The sequence below is a fragment of the Mercenaria mercenaria genome, chromosome 9, assembly GCF_021730395.1.
Source record: "Mercenaria mercenaria strain notata chromosome 9, MADL_Memer_1, whole genome shotgun sequence".
Lineage (NCBI taxonomy): Eukaryota > Metazoa > Mollusca > Bivalvia > Venerida > Veneridae > Mercenaria > Mercenaria mercenaria.
Window position 1 is genome coordinate 21,720,220 of NC_069369.1, and position 20,386 is coordinate 21,740,605.

At 37.7% G+C, this 20,386-nt stretch overlaps 1 protein-coding gene across 10 annotated transcripts in view; it reads right to left on the reverse strand.

The window, feature by feature from the left end:
* LOC123546025 (zinc finger protein 557-like) overlaps positions 1-20,386 on the reverse strand; it is a 110,376-nt gene that overhangs the window by 50,666 nt on the left and 39,324 nt on the right. The window contains exon 4 of one of the 10 annotated variants that reach the window (XM_053550988.1): positions 4,425-8,240. The exons of the other annotated variants lie outside the window; for them this stretch is intronic. Within the exon in view, the coding sequence (XP_053406963.1) occupies positions 7,577-8,240 (664 nt within the window). The 3' untranslated portion in view covers positions 4,425-7,576. Of the gene's footprint in view, positions 1-4,424; positions 8,241-20,386 lie in introns of those variants that run through there. 10 annotated transcript variants of the gene reach the window in all.

Sequence of the window (20,386 nt, forward strand, 5' to 3'; positions counted from 1 at the left end):
GACGGACAAACGAACGGACAGGACAATCACTATAATTATGCCTCCCACATCAGTAGATGCTGGGGGCATAAAAATGAATTTTAAACGTTGATACCGTTGTTACAGCCCAGTTTTTCCCCCAGTCAGTTCTTTCCCCGGGGAAAAAACTGACTAGTCAATTCTTTCCCCCGGGGAAAAAACTGACTAGTCAGTTTACTTCCCCCCCCCTAGTCAGTTTTTTCCCCCCTTGGAATAAGTTTTCTGATAGGGAAAGAAACTGACTAGTTAGTTAGACTTTTCCCCAGGGAAAAAACTGACTAGTCAGTTCTTTCCCCCTAGTTTTCCCTTCAAGTACTGGATTCTTTCGGTATTGTTATTTGGGATACAAGTGTCTATTCATTTTCCATTTAAATTTCAGGTGAAACAGGTATTGTTTTTCATTTGAATAAACCTGTATGTTTCTTTTTTGTAACTTTAATCAATGTTTTTTTTTGTCAAATCTAATTTTTTAACTTCTGTTTGATTGCCATTACTATTTAATATCTGTCAGGTGCGGGGAAGAAATTGACTGGTCAGTTCTTTTCCCCTTGCATATACTTGACCTATCAGGTGGGGAAAAAATTGACCAGTCACTTATTCCCCCTCTAGCGTATATTTCACCTATCAGGTGGGGGAAGAAATTGACCAGTCAATCTTTCCCCCCTAGCATATAGGTGGGGGAAGAAACTGACTTGTCAGTTCTTTCCCCCCTTACATATACTTGACCTATCAGATGGGGGAAGAAACTGACAGGTCAGTTCTTTCCCCCCTAGACAGTACTTGACCTTTCAGGTCGGGAAATGAAATTGACCTGTCAAGAGGCAAAATGAAATTGACCAGTCAGTTCTTTCCCCCCTAGCCAGTACTTGCTCTGTTAGGTGGGGAAGAAATTGACCAGTCAGTTCTTCCCCCCCCCTAGCAAATATTTCACCTATTAGGTGGGTGAAGAAACTGACTAGTCAGTTCTTTCCCCCCTTGCATATACTTGACCTATCAGGTGGGGGAAGAAATTGACCAGTCAGTTCTTTCCCCCCACTAGCCAGTACTTGACCTGTCAGGTGGAGAGAAGAAATTAACTAGTCAGTTCTTTCCCCCCTTGCATATACTTGACCTATCAGGTGGGGGAAGAAATTGACTACTCAGTTCTTTCCCACCTACATTTGTAGCATATACCTGATCTATCAGGTTGGGGAAAAACTGACTGGTCAGTTCTTTCTCCCCTAGCATTATACTTGAACTGTCAGGTGGGGGAAGAAATTGACTAGTCAGTTCTTTCCCCACAAGCCAGTACTTGACCTGTCAGGTGGGGAAAGAAACTGACCAGTCAGTTCTTTCCCCCTAACATATACTTGACATATCAGGTGGGGGAAGAAACTGACCGGTCAGTTCTTTCCCCCCTAGCCAGTACTTGACCTGTCAGGTCGGGAAATGAAATTGACCAGTCAAATCTTTTTCCCCTAGCCAGTACTTGACCTGCCAAGAGGCGAAATGAAATTGACCAGTCAGTTCTTTCCCCCCTAGCCAGTACTTGCTCTGTTAGGTGGGGAAGAAATTGATCAGTCAGTTCTTCCCCCCTAGCCATTACTTGCTCTGTTAGGTAGGGGAAGAAATTGACCAGTCAGTTCTTTCCCCCACCTAACAGAGTAAGTACTGGCTTTGGAGGGGAAAGAACTGACCAGTCAATTTCTTTCCCCACCTGACAGGTCAAGCACTGGCTAGGGCGGAAAGAACTGACGGGTCAATTTTTTCCCCCTCTAGCCAGTACTTGCTCTGTTAGGTTGGCGAAGAAAATGTCTGGTCAGTTCTTTCCCCCCTAGCCAGTTACCTGTCAGGTGGGGAGAAGAAATTGACCGGTAAATTCTTTCCCCGCTAGCCAGTACTTGCTTTGTCAGGTGGGGAAGAAACTGACCAGTCAGTTCTTTCCCTCCTAGCAAGTACTGCATAGAGGGGAAAGAACTGACCAGTAAATTTCTTCCCCCACCTGACATGTCAAGTATATGATAGGGGGGAAAGAACTGACCGGTCAGTTTCTTCTTCCCACCTGAAAGGTCAAGTTCTGGCTAGGGGGAAAGAACTGACCGGTCAATTTCTTCCCCCACCTGACAGGTCAAGTACTGGCTAGGGGGGAAAGAACTGACTAGTCAATTTCTTCCCCCACCTGACAGGTCAAGCACTGGCTAGGGGGAAGGAACTGACTGGTCAATTTCTTCTCCCCAACCAACAGGTCAAGAACTGGCTAGTGGGGAAAGAACTGACTGGTCAATTTCTTCCCCCACCTGACAGGTCAAGTACTGGCTAGGAGGGAAATAACTAACTTGTCTATTGTTTCTCCCTCCTGATAGGTCAAGTACTGGCTAGGGGGGAAAGAACTGATTGGTCAATTTCATTTCCACACCTGACAGGTCAATTACTGGCTAGGGGGGAAAGAACTGGCTGGTTAATTTCTTCCCCCCTGACAGGTCAAGTACTTGCTGGGGGGAAAGAATTGACCGGTCAATTTCTTCCCCCTCTAGCCAGTACTTGCTCTGTTATGTGGGCGAAGAAAATGTCTGGTCAGTTCTTTCCCCCCTAGCCAGTACTTGACCTGTTGGGTGGGGAGAAGAAATTCACCAGTCAGTTCTTTCCCCGCTAGCCAGTACTTGCTTTGTCAGGTGGGTAAAAAATGGACCAGTCAGTTCTTTCCCCCCTAGCAAGTACTGCATAGAGGGGAAAGAAATGACTGTTAAATTTCTTCCCCCACCTGACAGGTCAAGTATATGATAATGGGGAAAGAACTGACTGGTTAATTTTTTCTTCCCACCTGAAAGGTCAAGTTCTGGCTAGAGGGAAAGAACTGACCGATCAATTTCTTCCCCCACCTGACAAGTCAAGTACTGGCTAGGGGGGAAAGAACTGACTAGTCAATTTCTTCCCCCACCTGACAGGTCAAGCACTGGCTAGGGGGGAAAGAACTGACTGGTCAATTTCTTCTCCCCAACCAACAGGTCAAGAACTGGCTAGGGGGGAAAGAACTGACTGGTCAATTTCTTCCCCTACCTGACAGGTCAAGTACTGGCTAGGGGGGAAATAACTAACTTGTCTATTTCTTTCTCCCTCCTAATAGGTCAAGTACTGGCTAGGGGGGAAAGAACTGATTGGTCAAATTCATTTCCACACCCGACAGGTCAAGTACTGGCTAGGGGGGAAAGAACTGACTGGTTAATTTCTTCCCCACCTGACAGGTCAAGTACTTGCTGGTGGGGGGGGGGGAAAGAACTGACCAGTCAATTTCTTCTCCCACCAAACAGAGCAATTACTGGCTAGCAGGGAAAGAACTGACATGTCAATTTCTTCTCCCTGCCTGACAAGTCAAGTACTGACTAGGGGGGAAAGAACTGACCAGACATTTTCTTCGCCCACCTAACAGAGCAAGTACTGGCTAGGGGGAAAAGAACTGACTGGTCGAATTCATTTCCCCGCCCGACAGGTCAAGTACTGGCTAGGGGGTAAAGAACTGACCGGTCAATTTTTTCCCCCACCTGACAGGTCAAGTACTGGCTAGGGGGGAAAGAACTGACTAGTCAATTTCTTCCCCTACCTGACAGGTCAAGAACTGGCTAGGGGGGAAAGAACTGACTGGTCAATTTCTTCTCCCCACCTGACAGGTCAAGAACTGGCTAGGGGGGAAAGAACTGACTGGTCAATTTCTTCCCCCCACCTGACAAAGCAAGTACTGGCTAGGGGGGAAAGAACTGACCGGTCAATTTCTTCTCCCACCTGACAGACGAAGTACAGGCTAGGGGGAAAAGATTTTTACTTCCCCCACCTTACTGGTCAAGTACTGACTACGTGGGAAAAGAATTGACCAGCAGTAATTTCCTTACCTTAGAAGAAATTGAAACAGGAAAAAGGCAAATAAAAAAATACAACAGAAATTAAAATAAGTTCATTTCAAAAAATTTCTTTAATTTACACAAAATATGAAACATATTGTTTATTTTATATGAAATTTAAATGAAAACTGACTATGGGAAATGAAAAACAGGCTAGTTAAGAATAACCAGTTCCAATTCACTAACAGGGGAAATAATTGACTAGCCAGGAAAATTGATGAGGGGGGAAAGAATTGACTAGTTAGTTTTTCCCCCCATAAGAATGATCAAGAGTAACCAGTTGCGATTTGGGGGAAAAAACTGACTAGGGGGGGGGGGGAGAAAGAACTGACTGGGGAAAAAACTGACAGTTACACACTGTCATAGAGATGTTTAATGAACTAATAGTTGATAAGTAAGATATATTTGCATTTTCTGTTACTTTAAAACAGTCGGAAACATAAAAATGCTCATTTTGAAGACTTTTAGGGTACATTTTAATGAATTCCAGCGACATAAAGTGATTTGTCGAACAAAATATTTAGTACACAAATCATGATACCAACACAGGATATTTTAGCTATTAAAGGTTTTATGCTAACATTGCACACACAAACATGAAAGCATGAAAAAAGACAAGAAGATTAACCACATACCTTGTCTTTCCATCAGCCATGCTGGCACCAAGTCAGGGTTGCAGAAGAGAGTAAAGATTATCTGGGTACATAGCATGCACCTGACCTAATTCTAACCCCTATTCATGGTCAATGAAAGTCAGTTGCAAGATTGGTGTGCAAAACTGCACCATGTACACGTCATCCAAAGTTCAAGCTGGGTGACTCAGTTTTTTACTACATATGATCCAGATTCAAACATGGTGCAGAGATCATCAAGGTAAACTTTCTGACCAAGTTTCATGAAGCTAGGATTATAAATGTAGACTGTTAACAAGCTTTTCCAGTGATTTCAGCATATGACCTAGTTTTTGACTCAACATAACCCAAATTCAAATTTGCCCATTGCTTACCAACATTAAAAAGAAAACAAAACATTGTAGACTTTTTGGCAATGCCAACATTTACACATTCTTAATATAAATAAAAATCTATAAACTTTTAAGGAATATTTCGTAGATATGTTATATCTAACAATTGCAAATTGGGGCCGTACTTAGTTTTCGTACGTTAAACTGACAATAGTGGTTCCATTTGTGTTGTATGCGACTTTGTCATATTGATATTTGAATTTCATGTATTTGAATCATGTATGCCGTGTTTGACCTTGACATATTAATAGTAACACGTATGTCTGCATTTACCCTTGACATTACATATTATATGATATTATGCTTACTCATTGTAACAGTAATATAGTATACTCACTGTTAAATTCTAGTTAACTGTACTTTGTGCAAACTGACTTTTGTGCAAATACTGATTATAATATCTATGACATGAAAATTGATGAAACTTAAGGTTTTATATGGTTTATAGTTTATTTACATCTTATTCATCATGTTCATTTACAAACATATAACTTTACATACAGCATAAAACAACTGTAAATGACTGTCCTAACTAGAACTAAAAGAGATAATATACATGTACATATTCAAATCAAGAACATACCATTTAACTTACAAGTACATATTAATAATATAAAATCATGTGTACTATATTCTATAATACATGTACCGATGTTGTGTTAGTGACCAAGTAAGTACATAATACATGTATGGATGTTGAGTGAGTACATGAATGCCTGAATATTGAGTCACTGAACGAGTGAGTACATGAATGTATGGATGTTGAGCATGTGACTGCATATGAGTGAGTGCATGAGTGTATGGATGTTGAGTAAGTGACCGATCGAGTAAGTACATAATACATGTACAGATGATGAGTGAGTACATGAATGTACAAATGTTGAGTAACTGACCGAGTGAGTACATGGGTGTACTAATGTTGAGTATATGACCAAGTGAGTACATGAATGTACGGATGATGAGTAACTGACCAAGGGAGTACATGAATGTACGGATGTTGAGTAAGTGACCGAATGAGTAAGTAATACATGTACGGATGTTGAGTAAGAGACCGCTTGATTACATGAATGTATGTATGTTTACATGAATGTATGTATGTTAAGTAAATAACCAAGTGAGTAAATGAATAAATGTACATATACGTATATACATACTCCATTTACTTCTCATTTTAGCATCCAATTCACTTAAGTGTGTGTTAATTTATAAATTTTTCCCACCATTTAAATGCACTTTTTATAGACACTATGATTTCCATATTACAATAACAGCATACTGATAATTGATTTTAAAATATACTAATTGAAAACATCAAATATTCGTTGCACCCAAAACATTCATAAGATATCAAAAATATTTCAATGAACAGGAAACTGAAAGTTAAGTTTGGTGTAAACATCAGAAAATGCAAAAACAAATAGTAACTGTTGTATTAAAATCTTTATAAACTATCCAAATCAGTATTAAAGTGTAATTTTTAAGTATCAAAGAACAACATATTGAATAGTAAGAGTTGAAAGTGTCATTCGTTATTTATATTATACATAGACAAGCATGTTTCAGTATTATTTATATTACCATAAATGAGTACAAACCTTTGCTTACAACAAGAGCTGTCCATAAGACAGCGCCGCCTGACTTTTCTCAGTGCTTGACTCTGAATTAGAGCTTTGCCAGTAAAAAAAAATCCAAGTTAAAAAGGGACATAACTCTGTCAAAATTCAAATCAGAGTTATGAGAATTGTGTCTCCTGGTGAAGAGTTAGAGTTTCAAGTCAAAAGCTTTAATAGTAACAGAGATATTTGACTTTATCTGAAAAAAAAAAGTTAAAAAGGGACATAATTCTGTCAAAATTCAAATCAGAGTTATGGGGATTTTTTTTCACTGGTATAGACAACGACGGTAAACAAGTATTTTAAGTTTCAAGTCAAAAGCTTCGATAGTAACAGAGATATTTGACTTTATCAAAAACTTTAACTAAAAATTCTAAGTTAAAATGGGACATAATTCTGTTAAAATTCAAATCAGAGTTATGGGAATTGTGTCTCCTGGTGAAGACTTTGATAGTAAATAACTACTTTGAGTTTCGAATCAAGTCAAAAGCTTTAACAGTAACAGAGATATTTGACTTTATCAAAAATTTTAACAAAAAATTCTAAGTTAAAATGGGGCATAATTCTGTCAAAATTCAATCAGAGTTATAGGGATTGTTTCTCCTGAAATAGACTTTGATGGTAAATAAGTATTTTAAGTTTCAAGTCAATAGCTTTGATAGTAACATCAAAAACTTTAACCAAAAATTCTAAGTTAAAATGGGGCATAATTCTGTCAAAATTCAAATCAGAGTTATGGGGATTGTTTCTCCTGGTGTAGACTTTGATAGTAAATAACTATTTTAAGTTTCAAGTCAACAGCTTTGATAGTAACAGAGATACTTGACTTGATCAAAAACTTTAAGCAACGGCGACACCGACGCCGGGGTGAGTACAATAGCTCTACTTTTTCTTCGAAAAGTCGAGCTAAAAACAATACCTTAGCACAAGCTTATACATTAATTATAACCATTCATTTCTGTAAATTCTTCAAGTTACCTGATTTCAACTAGCTAAAAATATTTCAAGTTATGTATGCAAAAGAAGATACCAAGAGGTATTTATATATTCTAAAATTGTATCATATTGCTTTCTTGTTCTACACATGTCTTAAGATGAATCTGAAGGCATTTCTTCCAGTGGAATGACTTTCCACAAACATGGCAAATATGCTTGGGCTCTTCATGTACTTTCATATGCTGTTTCAATAGCCTGGAAGCCTTGAAAGATTTTTCACATTTCTCACAAGACCAGTCACTCTTCGCTTGCAGATTCTTGATATATTCACATACTTTTTCATGCCTCAGCAAGCTGGATTTGTACGCAAACGTACGCACACATTTTGAACACTTATAGTTAGTATTCCCATGTAGAGAAGTATGAGCTTCAAAGCTCCTTTGTGACATCAAATTCTTTCCGCATGTTGGACATGTAAACGGCGACTCTTCACTGTGCAAAGTTTGTTCATGTTTCTTAAGTAAGCATGGTTTAGAAAAGCTTTTGCCACAAAAGGTGCAAAGGTATTTACTTTCTCTATGTATCTGCATATGTTCATTTAGAGAATATTTATTGTGACAGTCCCTTCCACAGACAATACACTGGAAGTTTGTTGTTTCATGTGACGACAAATGACGTTGAAGCCCAAACCGTGAACAGAATTTCTTCTCGCAGATACCACATTCCAGAGGAGAATTCCCATCTTTGGAAGTATCGATGTTAATAATGCAAATCTGCCTGAAAAATAAATTGAACAAGGAAGTACAATTCTGTGCAACGACTTCAGATCTACTGAAGTTAAAACACAAGCTTGCTATAGATTAGTTCAATTATAAAATGTCTTTTACATAAAATATATTTAGCAAATTTTCTAACTGTCAATAATTTTTATTATTGACAGATTTCAATGAAAATTGTATACCGGGTAAAATAGGGCTGTATATCATGTAACAGCACGCAGTCACAAATTCGAATGTACTAAATTTGTGCAGTTTGTAGTACTTTATATCACATCTGATGTTTCTTCTGCTCAAAAAGTGTATGTGTATGTTTTTGCCACTTATAATGGTGTAAAGTACATAAGCCACTAAAATGTAATAAGAAGGAAAACATGGATATTTAAAAGGCTATATATTGTTTTTCAGTTATTAAGCCCTCCCCAACCCCCACCCCCACATACTGTAAAATCATTTAATTTCGTGGGCATGAAATTTCATGGTTTTGGTCAAAACGGCAATTTCGTGGGGATATGAATTCGTGGATTTCAATTTTTGAACATAAAATGAAAGGGAATTTTACTTGTTCGTTGGGATTAAATTTCATGGATTCACTCAAACACGAAAATTAGTCCCCCACGAATATTAATGATTTCACAGTATGTAGTTGTGTCTACTACAAGAAGCCTGGAAGCAGAATATCCAAGCGGCAGGATGTAAGGTGTCTACGGACTTGTCACACCAGAAGTTCTTGCTTTGGTCCAACAGGTTTTATGACAGTCTATTATTAATGTGAGAGTGTTTCACAAACAATAATATGACAACAAAATGTAAATTAAGTACATATATTAAAAAGACTTCAATAAAAATGAAAACCGTTTCATTTCTGACTTTACATATTTCAGCTACTATTGTAAAGAATTTATGAACATTTATACCTGACATAGTAAGCACACCCCTGAAATAATATAATCTGCCAAATGGGTATCTTAAAGTTTCTGTGCTTATGTTGTGGCTGAATCCATTAGTGTTTAAAGGGGTGTCTGGTTTCAGACTGCTTCTGTGCATGTTTTCACAGCTTACTCATGTTTGCGAAAAAGACAGAGAAGTCGACTACTTCCAGTTTTGTCAGACTGGAAATCCCTCATCTGGACTATAAATAGGACAACTTTGGTAGAGGACCACCCAAGGAACATCATGGCTAAGTTTCATCAAATGTTGACGACAAACGACTTTACGCACGGACGGACAACTGACACAGCATGATCACAATACCTCACCATGAATACTTCGTGCTCAGGTGAGCTAAAAAACAAGAAAGTAGGTCAGTAGGTCAAGGTCACAGTCAAGTGACCCCTAATTGATTAGGGTCATCAGGTAATTATAATTAAACAGTCTGGAAATATGACCTGATAATTTTTGAAGTATATATTCCTATATAACTCATATAACAAGTGACACTCCGGGCAGGGCCTCTTTCCACCTAAGGGGCATAATTTGAAAAATCTTGTTAGAGATCCACTAGGTAATGCTACATACCAAATATCAAAGGTCTAGGCCTTGAACTTAAAGACAAGAAGATTTGTATTTTTCCCCTATATAATTCTATGTTAAATTTGGGACCCCCAGGGCAGGGCCTCTATTCATCCCAGGGGCATAATTTGAACAATTTTGGTAGAGGACCACAAGGCAATGCAACATACCAAATATCAAAAGCCTAGGCCTACCAGTTTCAGGCCAGAAGATTTTTAAAGTTTTTTCCTATATAAGTCTATGTAAAACTTGAGACCCCCTGGGGCAGGGCCTCTTTTCACCGAAGGGTTATGATTTGAACAATTTTGGTAGAGGACCACAAGGCAATGCTACATACCAACTATCAAAGACCAAGGTCTTGTGGTTTTAAACAAGATTTTCAAAGTTTTTTCCTATATAAGTCTATGTAAAACTTATAAACCACAGGGTGGGGCCTCTCTTCACCCCAGGGGCACAATTTGAACAATCTTCATAAAGGACCATTAGATGATGTCACAGGCCAAATATCAAGGCTCTATGCCTTGCGGTTTTGGACAAGAAGATTTTTAAAGTTTTTCCTTTTGGTTGCCATGGCAACCAGAGTTCTCCATGGAATTCAATTCTTTGAATAATTTTTGAAGGGGGCCACCCTAGGATCATTCCTGTTACGGTAAGTTTGGTGTAATTCTGCCCAGTGGTTTTCAAGAAGAAGATTTTTTTAGAAATTGTTGACGGACGCACGCCGCACCACTGATGAAGGACATTGATCTGTCACAAAAGCTCACCATGAGCCTTTGGCTCAGGTGACCTAAAACGCGTGTTCAGACACTGTTAGTACAATTAATAAAGTGACTGGATAAGAAGAACTTAAAACAGCAACAAAAGCTTGTAGAACACTAAATGCCCGCCCCCCCCCTCCCCCACCCCACTTGATGCATTCAGTAATTGCACAAGGAACAGAAATTATTTGGTCACTGTACACGAAAGTTCTACTATTCTGGGTCAATGTGACCTTGACCTTTGGCATATTAACCTCAAAATCAATAGGGGTCATCTGTTGGTCATGATTAACCTCCCTATCAACTTTGGTGATCCCTAAGGCCCGAGTGTTCTTGAGTAATCATCTGGAAATCAAATAAATGTGACCTTGACCTTTGACCTACTGACCTCAAAATCAACACGGGTCATCTTCTGATCATGATCAACTTCCCTATCAAGTTTTGTGATCCTAGACCCAAGCATTCTCAAGTTATCGTAAAGAAACAGTTTAACTGTTCCGGGTCACTGTGATATTGACCTTTAACCTACTGAGCTCAAAATTAATAGAGGTTATCTGCTGCTCATGACTACCTTCCCTATCAATTTTCATGATTCTAGGCCCAAGCATTCTCAAGTTACTGTCAGGAAACGGTTTAACTGTTCCGAGTAACTGTGACCTTGACCTTTGGCCTACTGATCTCAAAATCATTAGCGTCATCTGCTTGTCATGACTAGCCTCCCTATCAACTTTCATGGTCCTAGGCCCAAGTATTCTTGAGTTATCATCAGGAAACCGTTCAACTATTCCGGGTCATTGTGACCTTGACCTTTAACCTACTGATCTCAAAATCAATAGGGGTCATCTGCTGGTCATGACTAACCTCCCTATTAACTTCAATGATCCTAGGCCCAAGCATTCTTCAGTTATCATCCAGAAACCATTTAACTGTTCTAGGTCACTGTGACCCTGATCTTTGACCTACTGATCTCAAAATCAATAGGGGTCATCTGCTGGTTATGACCAACCTCCCTATCAACTTTCATAATCCTAGGCCCAAGCGTTATTGAGTTATCATTCGGAAACGGATTGGTCTACATACCGATCGACATACCGACTGACCGACAGACATCTGCAAAACAATCTTCGAAGGGAGGCATAAAAAAATCACAGAGACGAAACCAGAAGGAAAGAACCGGAGCCAGTTTTAGATGAACTTCAACATAAATTTGACTATGGTTCTGAAAACGAGTTAAATGCTGCAACCACTTTGGTATCAACATTTATCCCAGCTTTTAACCCAGACTATTTATGCATGAACCAAACCCCTGAGTACATGTCAAGACAAACGGTGAAAACAGAATAAAGTTACAACAAACTTGTAGACTTTCATTTTTACTCTCATATTACATTTATCAACAATTCAACATTTTATTTAGATGCTGGATCGACCTTCGTTTTGATGAACCGACTTAGTTTTCTCGAAAATAAAAGTAGTAAAATATTGTTATATTTATGTTTTTTTTTTTTTTTTCCTTGTTTTTCTTTTGATTAAATATTTTGAATATTAAATAGAAAGGAACTGTTTCAATATTTCGAAATGGTATCGTTCAAAATGACACGAGCTTTTCAATTCAAACCAATAACAAAATTAATAATTAAGTCTTTTTGTTACGGTCAAATAGCATATACAGTAAGCACGGAACGTAGTTTCCCTTTACCAAAATGGCGAAAATCGTAAAACAAAATAAGTTTCGAATTTGGAAAGTCGTCTTTACATGTGTATAATGGGTACCCACGTTTTGAGGCTGGTCCCGGAGGTAAAAGAAATGCGCATTATACAAGGGAATATTCGGTATTTTGCGGCAGCAGTCAATTTAAAACAAATATACGGAACCCTATCACAGTTCGTACATTTTTTTTTTTTTTGAGAGAGACAGAGAAATGAAAAAAAAAAAGGTTGGGGTGGCATGAAAAAGCAGGGGTGGGTGGGGATGATAATCTAGGAATTAATTTATTATGGCCTTATAAGAAAATTGTTTGTTTAAGGTAACCCCACAAGTTCAACCTGCCAACCCTAGCGTTATTTTTCACAATTCTGTTACGAAAATATAATGTGTATTAATTTGTCTAAAGAACTCTCCATCCAGCCTAAAAATCAATATTACACATGACCGTTTCCATTCATAATACACAATTATACAACCAGCGTGTCATCAACCAAGGGATTAGCGGTGAATGTTCAATTTGACATCACTTACTATTCCTGCCAGGGAAAGGCAATGTTGTTTTGATGTTGATTCCATATGCTAGTATTTCTTTAATTATTTAAAGAAGTGAAAGAATTTTCAAAATCAACATAAAAATGAGGAAGTTATGAGCATTTAAATATTTGATTATAAATGGTGGCCATTTTGTTTCTATGGCAACAAAAATCAATATGGCAGATTTATTAAATTTCTAGACACATATTTAAAATGTATTTACTTATTTCTATAAAATAATTTCTCTATTTTTTCTAGCTATAATGAAAGAAATTACCATGCTTTACATCTTACACACAAGAAACATATAAGATTAGTCTATTTAAAAGAATATTTGCTAAATAAAGAATTCAGCAGTGTGTAAATGACGTCATGAATACACAAAATGGCCCCCATGACTAACAATTTTCTTAAATTTCAAACTGCCATATCCTTTTCAATGGTGGTCCCATTTTGAAATTCTTTCAGCATTATAAAAGGCTTGAGAACAGCTTTAATAAGAAATTAACTTATTGTCAGGCTTTCCTTGTCCTTTAATTGCCGAGCGACATGTCATAAATTGATAGCGTATTCAAACACTAACACATGCCTCTCAATCAATGACTTGAGTTAAAACATGCAATAAACTACTGACAATTTTGGATGCAGAATGCGAGACGTATTTTATTGGCAAAATTATTTAAGCTCCACCTTTACACCTGATGACATTATGTCATAGGTTATAGTATGAAAGCTAACGCAATGCCACATTATGCTTGAAGCTGTATATTGCGAGTTGTTCCTAAATGGGTTATGGACACCAGTGGTTTCCAACGATGGCAAATGGGCTGTCCTTCCTTACAAAGACAATGAAGGGAATCCACTGACCCTCTTAGAACTTCAAAAGCTAGTGCACAATGAAGTCAAATCAAGAAAGAAAACAGACCTGACAAAGACTATACTTGAAACTTGTATTGCAAAGGCAGGTGTACTAACATAGCACTTGTATATGTAATATTTTCCTTGGAATTATGCGGTAGCTTGTATCCTGATTCAAATAAATATATTGCATCGTTTTTTATGTTCTTTTAAACTGGAACGCCATGAATACCGTTTCCCACACTTCTCACAAATGCATTTTGGGTCTCTGTGTTTCCCCTTTATGTGAGAACTTAATCTGTCTTTTGTGGGAAATAATTTTCCACATTCTGGACAAGGAAATTCTTCAACCGTAGCTGATTCTGATATTTCAGGGTTCAAAGAGCATAACCTGGTATGTCTTTTTAAGGACGAGTGTCCCTTAAACGTCTTCAAACAATGTTCACATTTATTCAAAGAAAGATCTGAATGATTTGCACAATGAAATCTGTATTGAACTGTCTGGTTGAATCCTTTATCACAAATTTCACATATGTGCTTGAAAGTATGTTCGTGCTTATTTTTCTTGTGAAGGGCTAATCCAAATTTGGTCTTAAACACTTTTGCACATTGATCGCAGATAATATCCTGTTTTTCATAATCACAAGACTTCAGGGGTGTACTTTTGGCTGGACTTAATAGTGGCTTGTCTTTTGGCAGTTTCTTGGAATGTCTTTTTGCATGTCGCTGGAAATTACATTTCATATTTGTAGCATAATTGCATTGTTCACACTGATGTTTCTTTCCTTCTACATTTGATATTCCGGATATGTTTAAGGAGCCAGAAGTTAAGTCTAATGCCATCTGCAAACATAAATAGACAGTCTATTAGTTTAATTTCTAATAATTTCAGGGGTTTGTATTTTATATCTAGAACGTAATAATGTAGTGTCGCAATGTATTTACCGGATTATCTAGGACATTTTGGGAGGGGCTCACAAGTTTTACATAGTCAAATTTGATTTTATACTTACTGGTGAAGATCAATGGGGGTGGAGCAGGGGGAGGGAAGGGGAATATGAGAAAGTTACATACTAGAACCTCTGGCAAATCTGGCATTCCGCAGAATACCTTAATTGTTCCAGTTTTTGTTTTCAAAAGTACATTCTATTTCAAAATTCAATTTCTAAAATTGTCATAATACTGGACTGAATTTCAATATAGAGGGATGAAATTGAATGTGTGTTCTTTGCCTAGTAGTTTAGTCGGTGGCATATCCAAACGGTATTGTGAGGTCGCTGGTTTGAGCCCTGGCCTGGCTGCACATTTTCTCAACCTGTTACACAATATAGGCTAATTTTTGGTAAATTTCTAGCCCAGATCCAGAAATATTTGATTGGGGGTGGGGGTGGGGCACAAGTTTAGACTGAAAGCATCACATATGAGGCATAAATCGCAAACCAGGGATCGGTATGGGAGGAGCCCTCCGGTCAAGTTAGGGTGTCTCCCTCATATAAATTTTTAAAATAGTGGTCTCTGGTGTATCTTTTTGTCTATATTTTGAGAAAAGTGAGGGGGTTAACTCCCATCACTTTATGGGGTCATGGGCATGAAATGTAGGGCCTATTAGATTCAATTTTGGTCTAAATTTGAGGTATGTGATGAGGTGTTCCCATTGTTTAAGGGGTCAGAGGGTCTCCTGGAATATTTTGAAAAATAGTTACAAAATGGTGACCTCTGATGCATTTTTGGGTCTCGATTTTAAGAAAATATAATTCCTTTGTGAAAATAGTTGTTTAAGGGGCTCTGAGGGTCTGCCCTGTAATATTGTGAAAAACAGTTATGAAATGGTGACCTCTGAAGCATTTCTGGGTTGTACTATTCCTTAAGTTTGCGAAAATAGTTGAGTTCAACTTAAGTGAGTATAGGTCACTCCTCAGCCGACTGTGGGGTGGGGGCCTGATTTGGATATTGATCTGTTCTATAATTCAAGCAAGCTGGATAACTTCCATACATGAAGGGCATATTGGGCTCAGTCCTACAAAATGACGTACTATATCTATATAATTATGTTTTTAAAAGGCATTTTAATACAATTACATAAAAGATTTTTTATACATGTGAAACTTAAACACGACAAAAAATCAAATTATTGTTTTATTATTTACTTTGACAAGTTCAAACAATTTACAACCTTTCAAAATTTGTAGTTTTTCATGTAACAACGTAAAACCAGACGGCAATGATGGCCCTATATTGCTCATCTGAGTTGCTTTCTTAAACAGTTAAAAGTTTCTACTAAATAAATCAGGCAGGCAATAACTATGTTTTTTTCTTTTGTTTTGTTTTTTCCTCCCAGGGCTGGGCCAGTTTTAACCCCCAGGGGATAATTTGAGCAATCTTGGGAAAGGGCTACTACACAATGCTATATACCTGAACTCTAGGCCATGTGGTTTTGTACAAGAAGATTTTTCTGAAGTCTATATAAACCATGTGACCATGCCATATCTGACCCTAGGGTGATAAACTGAACAGTCTTCGTAGAGGACCATTAGACTGGCAGCTTATATGTCATCCTTATAACAAAGGAAAATAATTTTGTTGGTCAACCTCATTAAGTTGCCTCACTTTTACTATTTCCTTATGCTGTTAAATTGCTGGGGGGGGGGGGGGACGACGTTAGCACAGCATAACAGAAATGAGCCACCATATCTTTTTGATATACAAAAGCCACAAAACATAATACTTAAATGAAAACTATGAAATACTTGACTCTCTACAGTGTCCTTTTTTAAACTGAAAAATATGATAGATCTTGCTCTAAAAAGCTATATTTTGATATACCTAATATTTGTGATAATATGTAATTACTATGGCTACCATCTGGTCAAAAGTATATGGATAATGACTGCAATTTGCAGGTATAAAATAGCAGCTGCTGCTATAAAATTGTACATGCAAGTACATTTTCACACCTGAAGGTAAAAGTCTTCAATAAACAGAATATACCTGCCGGTATAACACTGTACATGCGGTGTGGTGCAGGTATTAAAATATAGCTTCGCATACAAATATATGACATGTATGCTGGTACAAATTATGCTATCACCTTATGATCTTACCTGCAGATACATTTTTCCATCTGGAAGCATAAAAATCTACTTGCAGGTACAGTTTTATTCTGCTTGTTGTATCCGTCTACTTTTGAACCAAATGGCACTTTAATTTTAGTTAAATAGAAAGCATCTACGACAGGAAAAAACGAGTTATTTCCTCGTCACAAAACATGCCTGACTTTACTTGTACTGTCTTCAAACACTTGCCCAAATTCAAATGTGTACATTATTTACATTTGGTCCATAAAAGCGTGAGAAAATTTTCAAGAATGTCTGACAGACGCTTTGTGACAAGGAAAGCACTTACTTTCCTGTCTTTGATGCTTTATATTTCATTAAATCTGTCAATTAATAAGGAATTATCAGCAAAAATGTTACCTGAATTGAGAAATTTTCCCTGTGTGAATGATACCAAAAGGTCACATTAGATGGCCACCTTGATACAAATCAACTTTCAAGATCAGAATAGCATTTTGCAAAATATACATTGTAAGTATTCCAGTTTAATATTTACTATGACAGTTCAGTGGATTTAATATCTTTTTCATCCATCAAAATTCACTACATATGCCATGACTGGAATTATACATAGTCCTGTACCACAATCATAAACAGTCTTTCACCATAAAAAATTTATTGTTCAGTATTTTGAGGCAAATGTGGACATAAACTAGAAATATGTCCATGGGACACAGATGCCCCCACTACATGACAAAGGACAAAAAATTTTCCTAATTTTTTCCACAACTCCTACAATACTGAATGAATCCGGACGCGTAACCCCAGGTGCACAACCGCAAATGCTGTCCTTCCAAGAATGTTGTGTCGCGCGTAGCTCCAAAAGTATTTGACGTAGAGTCACAAAACTTTGCAGGAATGTTGGTCAGCATGTGTAGTTGTGCACCTGGGATTGCGCGTCCGGATTCATTCAGTCCTTTAAACTTTGGTGACTCTAGGTAAAATACTTTTGGAGCTACACGCGACACAACATTAAAATGACCCATTTTTAACTAAGTCTGGGGCCATAACTCCTACAAGACTGAATGAATCCGGATGCAAAACCCTAGTGCACAACTGCACATGCTGACCAACATTCCTGTAAACTTTGGTGACTCTAGGTCGAATACTTTCGGAGCTACGCGCGACACAACATTAAAATGATCAATTTTTAACTAAGTCAGGGGCCATAAATCCTACATGACTGAGTGAATCTGGACGCAAAACCCCAGGTGCAAAACTGCACATGCTAACCAACATTCCTGTAAACTTTGGTGACTCTAGGTGAAATACTTTTGGAGCTACGCGCGACACAACATTAAAATGACCAATTTTTACTAAGTCAGGGGCCAAAACTACTACATAACTGGATGAATCCGGACGCAAAACCCCAGGTGCACAACTACACATGCTGACCAACATTCCTGTAAAGTTTTGTGACTCTAGGTCAAATACTTTTGGAGCTAGGCGCGACACAACATTAAAATGACCAATTTTTACAGTCAGGGGCCATAACTCCTACACGACTGAATGAATCGGGATGCGCAATCCCGGGTGCACAACTACACATGCTGACCAACATTCCTGCAAAGTTTTGTGACTCTACGTCAAATACTTTTGGAGCTACGCGCGACACAACATTCTCGGAAGGACGGACAGACAGAGGACGGACGGATGGAAGGAAGGACGGACAGACGGACAAGGGCAAATCTATCTGCACCCCTCAAAAGTGGGGGCATAAAAACTGCTTTAATGCAAAAACTGCTTTAATGCTTACACATTAATGAGAAATACAAATTTTCAATATATCTTTTCAAGATATACTTCAAAACGTGTACAGAGTTCTACAATTCTACAAGTTGGTCAGCTTTTTTTTTATATAACTGTATAATGCAATTTTGTTTCTCTTTTAATACACAATAAAACCTTCAGTGTTTCTTGAATACCACCCTCAGTTGAATACGACCCTCAGTTCCTACATACATATCACTGTGACATTTTGCCATGCATTTACACTGATCTGCATACAACACACAATCATTCATTGGTATAAACAATTTTTAGTGCATACCTGAGGAAAACCACGAAAGGTCCTTTGTGTGTTCATGCAAAATATGGGGATGCTGATTTGACAAAAAAAGTAGCTAGACCACATATATGATGCTAGTTAAAGTTTGATAAAGGTCCAAGTTATTATTTTTGCCAATATTTTCAATGAGAGAAATGCTCTCATTTGGCGTAATTTGAGTGAGAGATTTATTTTTTCACAAGAGATAATATCACTGTATGCTGAAACGTGCCCTGGTGTACGGCAAGAAAAAGTAAAGATGGCGGATGAGGATGTTGATGAAAGGTAGGCTCCTTATTTGTTCATTGATTTCTCAGTAATATTTCCTTTATAGAGATACTTTTTGTCATATAAGACAGCACTGACATTTGTCTTTCATCGACTGTATACCATTACCTCTGACGACAGCTAGATTTTCTAGACTTTGCCCTTGAATGCAACAAAAACAACAGAAAATAATTTTAAGCAAGGAGAGACTTAGTTTTTTTTATTTTTTCATCCCTTCCTTGCACAATTTCTGTCAGTTTATAAAAGTACACATAAACTCAGTGTACGTATGTATCAGCCAGTTCCCTGAAAACCGCATATTTCTTTACAAAATACTCGTTTAAAAATCTGCCCAGAGTACAGACAGAAGGCTGGCATTTTGCTCTCGGTGTACGAACAGACTTCAGCCATAAGTGTACTGTAAGAAAACAGAAATTCAAAGACTTTCCTTCGAAAAAGTGTACAGAACAGAAATTCAAAGACATTCCTTCGAAAAAGTGTATGGAAAGAAGACAAAATCCTGGCACAACTGCACCAATTGCCTGAGAACTTAGAATAACTAATCTGGTCTATATTTCAACAATAGTTCTGCCATTTGTTCAGGAAAGTGATGCCTTGTAAATGTTTTGCTGTTGTCATACTTGTCTTTCTGCTTTCACACCTTTAAAGTTGTGGATAAAATAAGAAGCTGTAACTGAGACACCTGTAAATCAGAGATATTATTTGGCAAAATACCGGAATTAGTAGTTTGTTTTTTTCACAGTGTATAAGCAGTCAAATTCGTTCGTCCGTATATCTGGACAATACTCTGACTCAGAGACCCAAACAATCCGATTTGATTTAAGTTTACTGTGCGCAAAGCTGTGTCAAATCCTGTCACAAGAACACTAAATACCCACTCACTCTACATATTTCACGAAAAAATTTGTTTCTTTTACTAGAGACTGCTACAGAATTTGTTGTTTGTATTAGATAATGCCATTTTGATCTATCCTTTCACCCTCTTTAAAAATTGTGAAATTTATTACCGTTTGTGAAAAAACATGGCCACCAGGAGGCGGGGCTTATTTTCCATATTTGTCTATAAGGCCAATTTGAATATGGATTGGCACAGATATGCCTTTGGTGAGCCTGTATATGAATTCTGAGATAAATGGCCATACATGAAAAAAGAAAAACAAGGGGGTAGGCCCATTTTCACTATTTGTCTGTAAAGAAAATATTTAAAAATCTCCTCCTGAAACTGCAGACCCAATGTGAATATAACTTGGCACAAATATGCCTTGGGTGAAATCGTGATCACTATCTTTTGTAATGTTTGATATTCATTTTGTATATTTCCAGAAATAC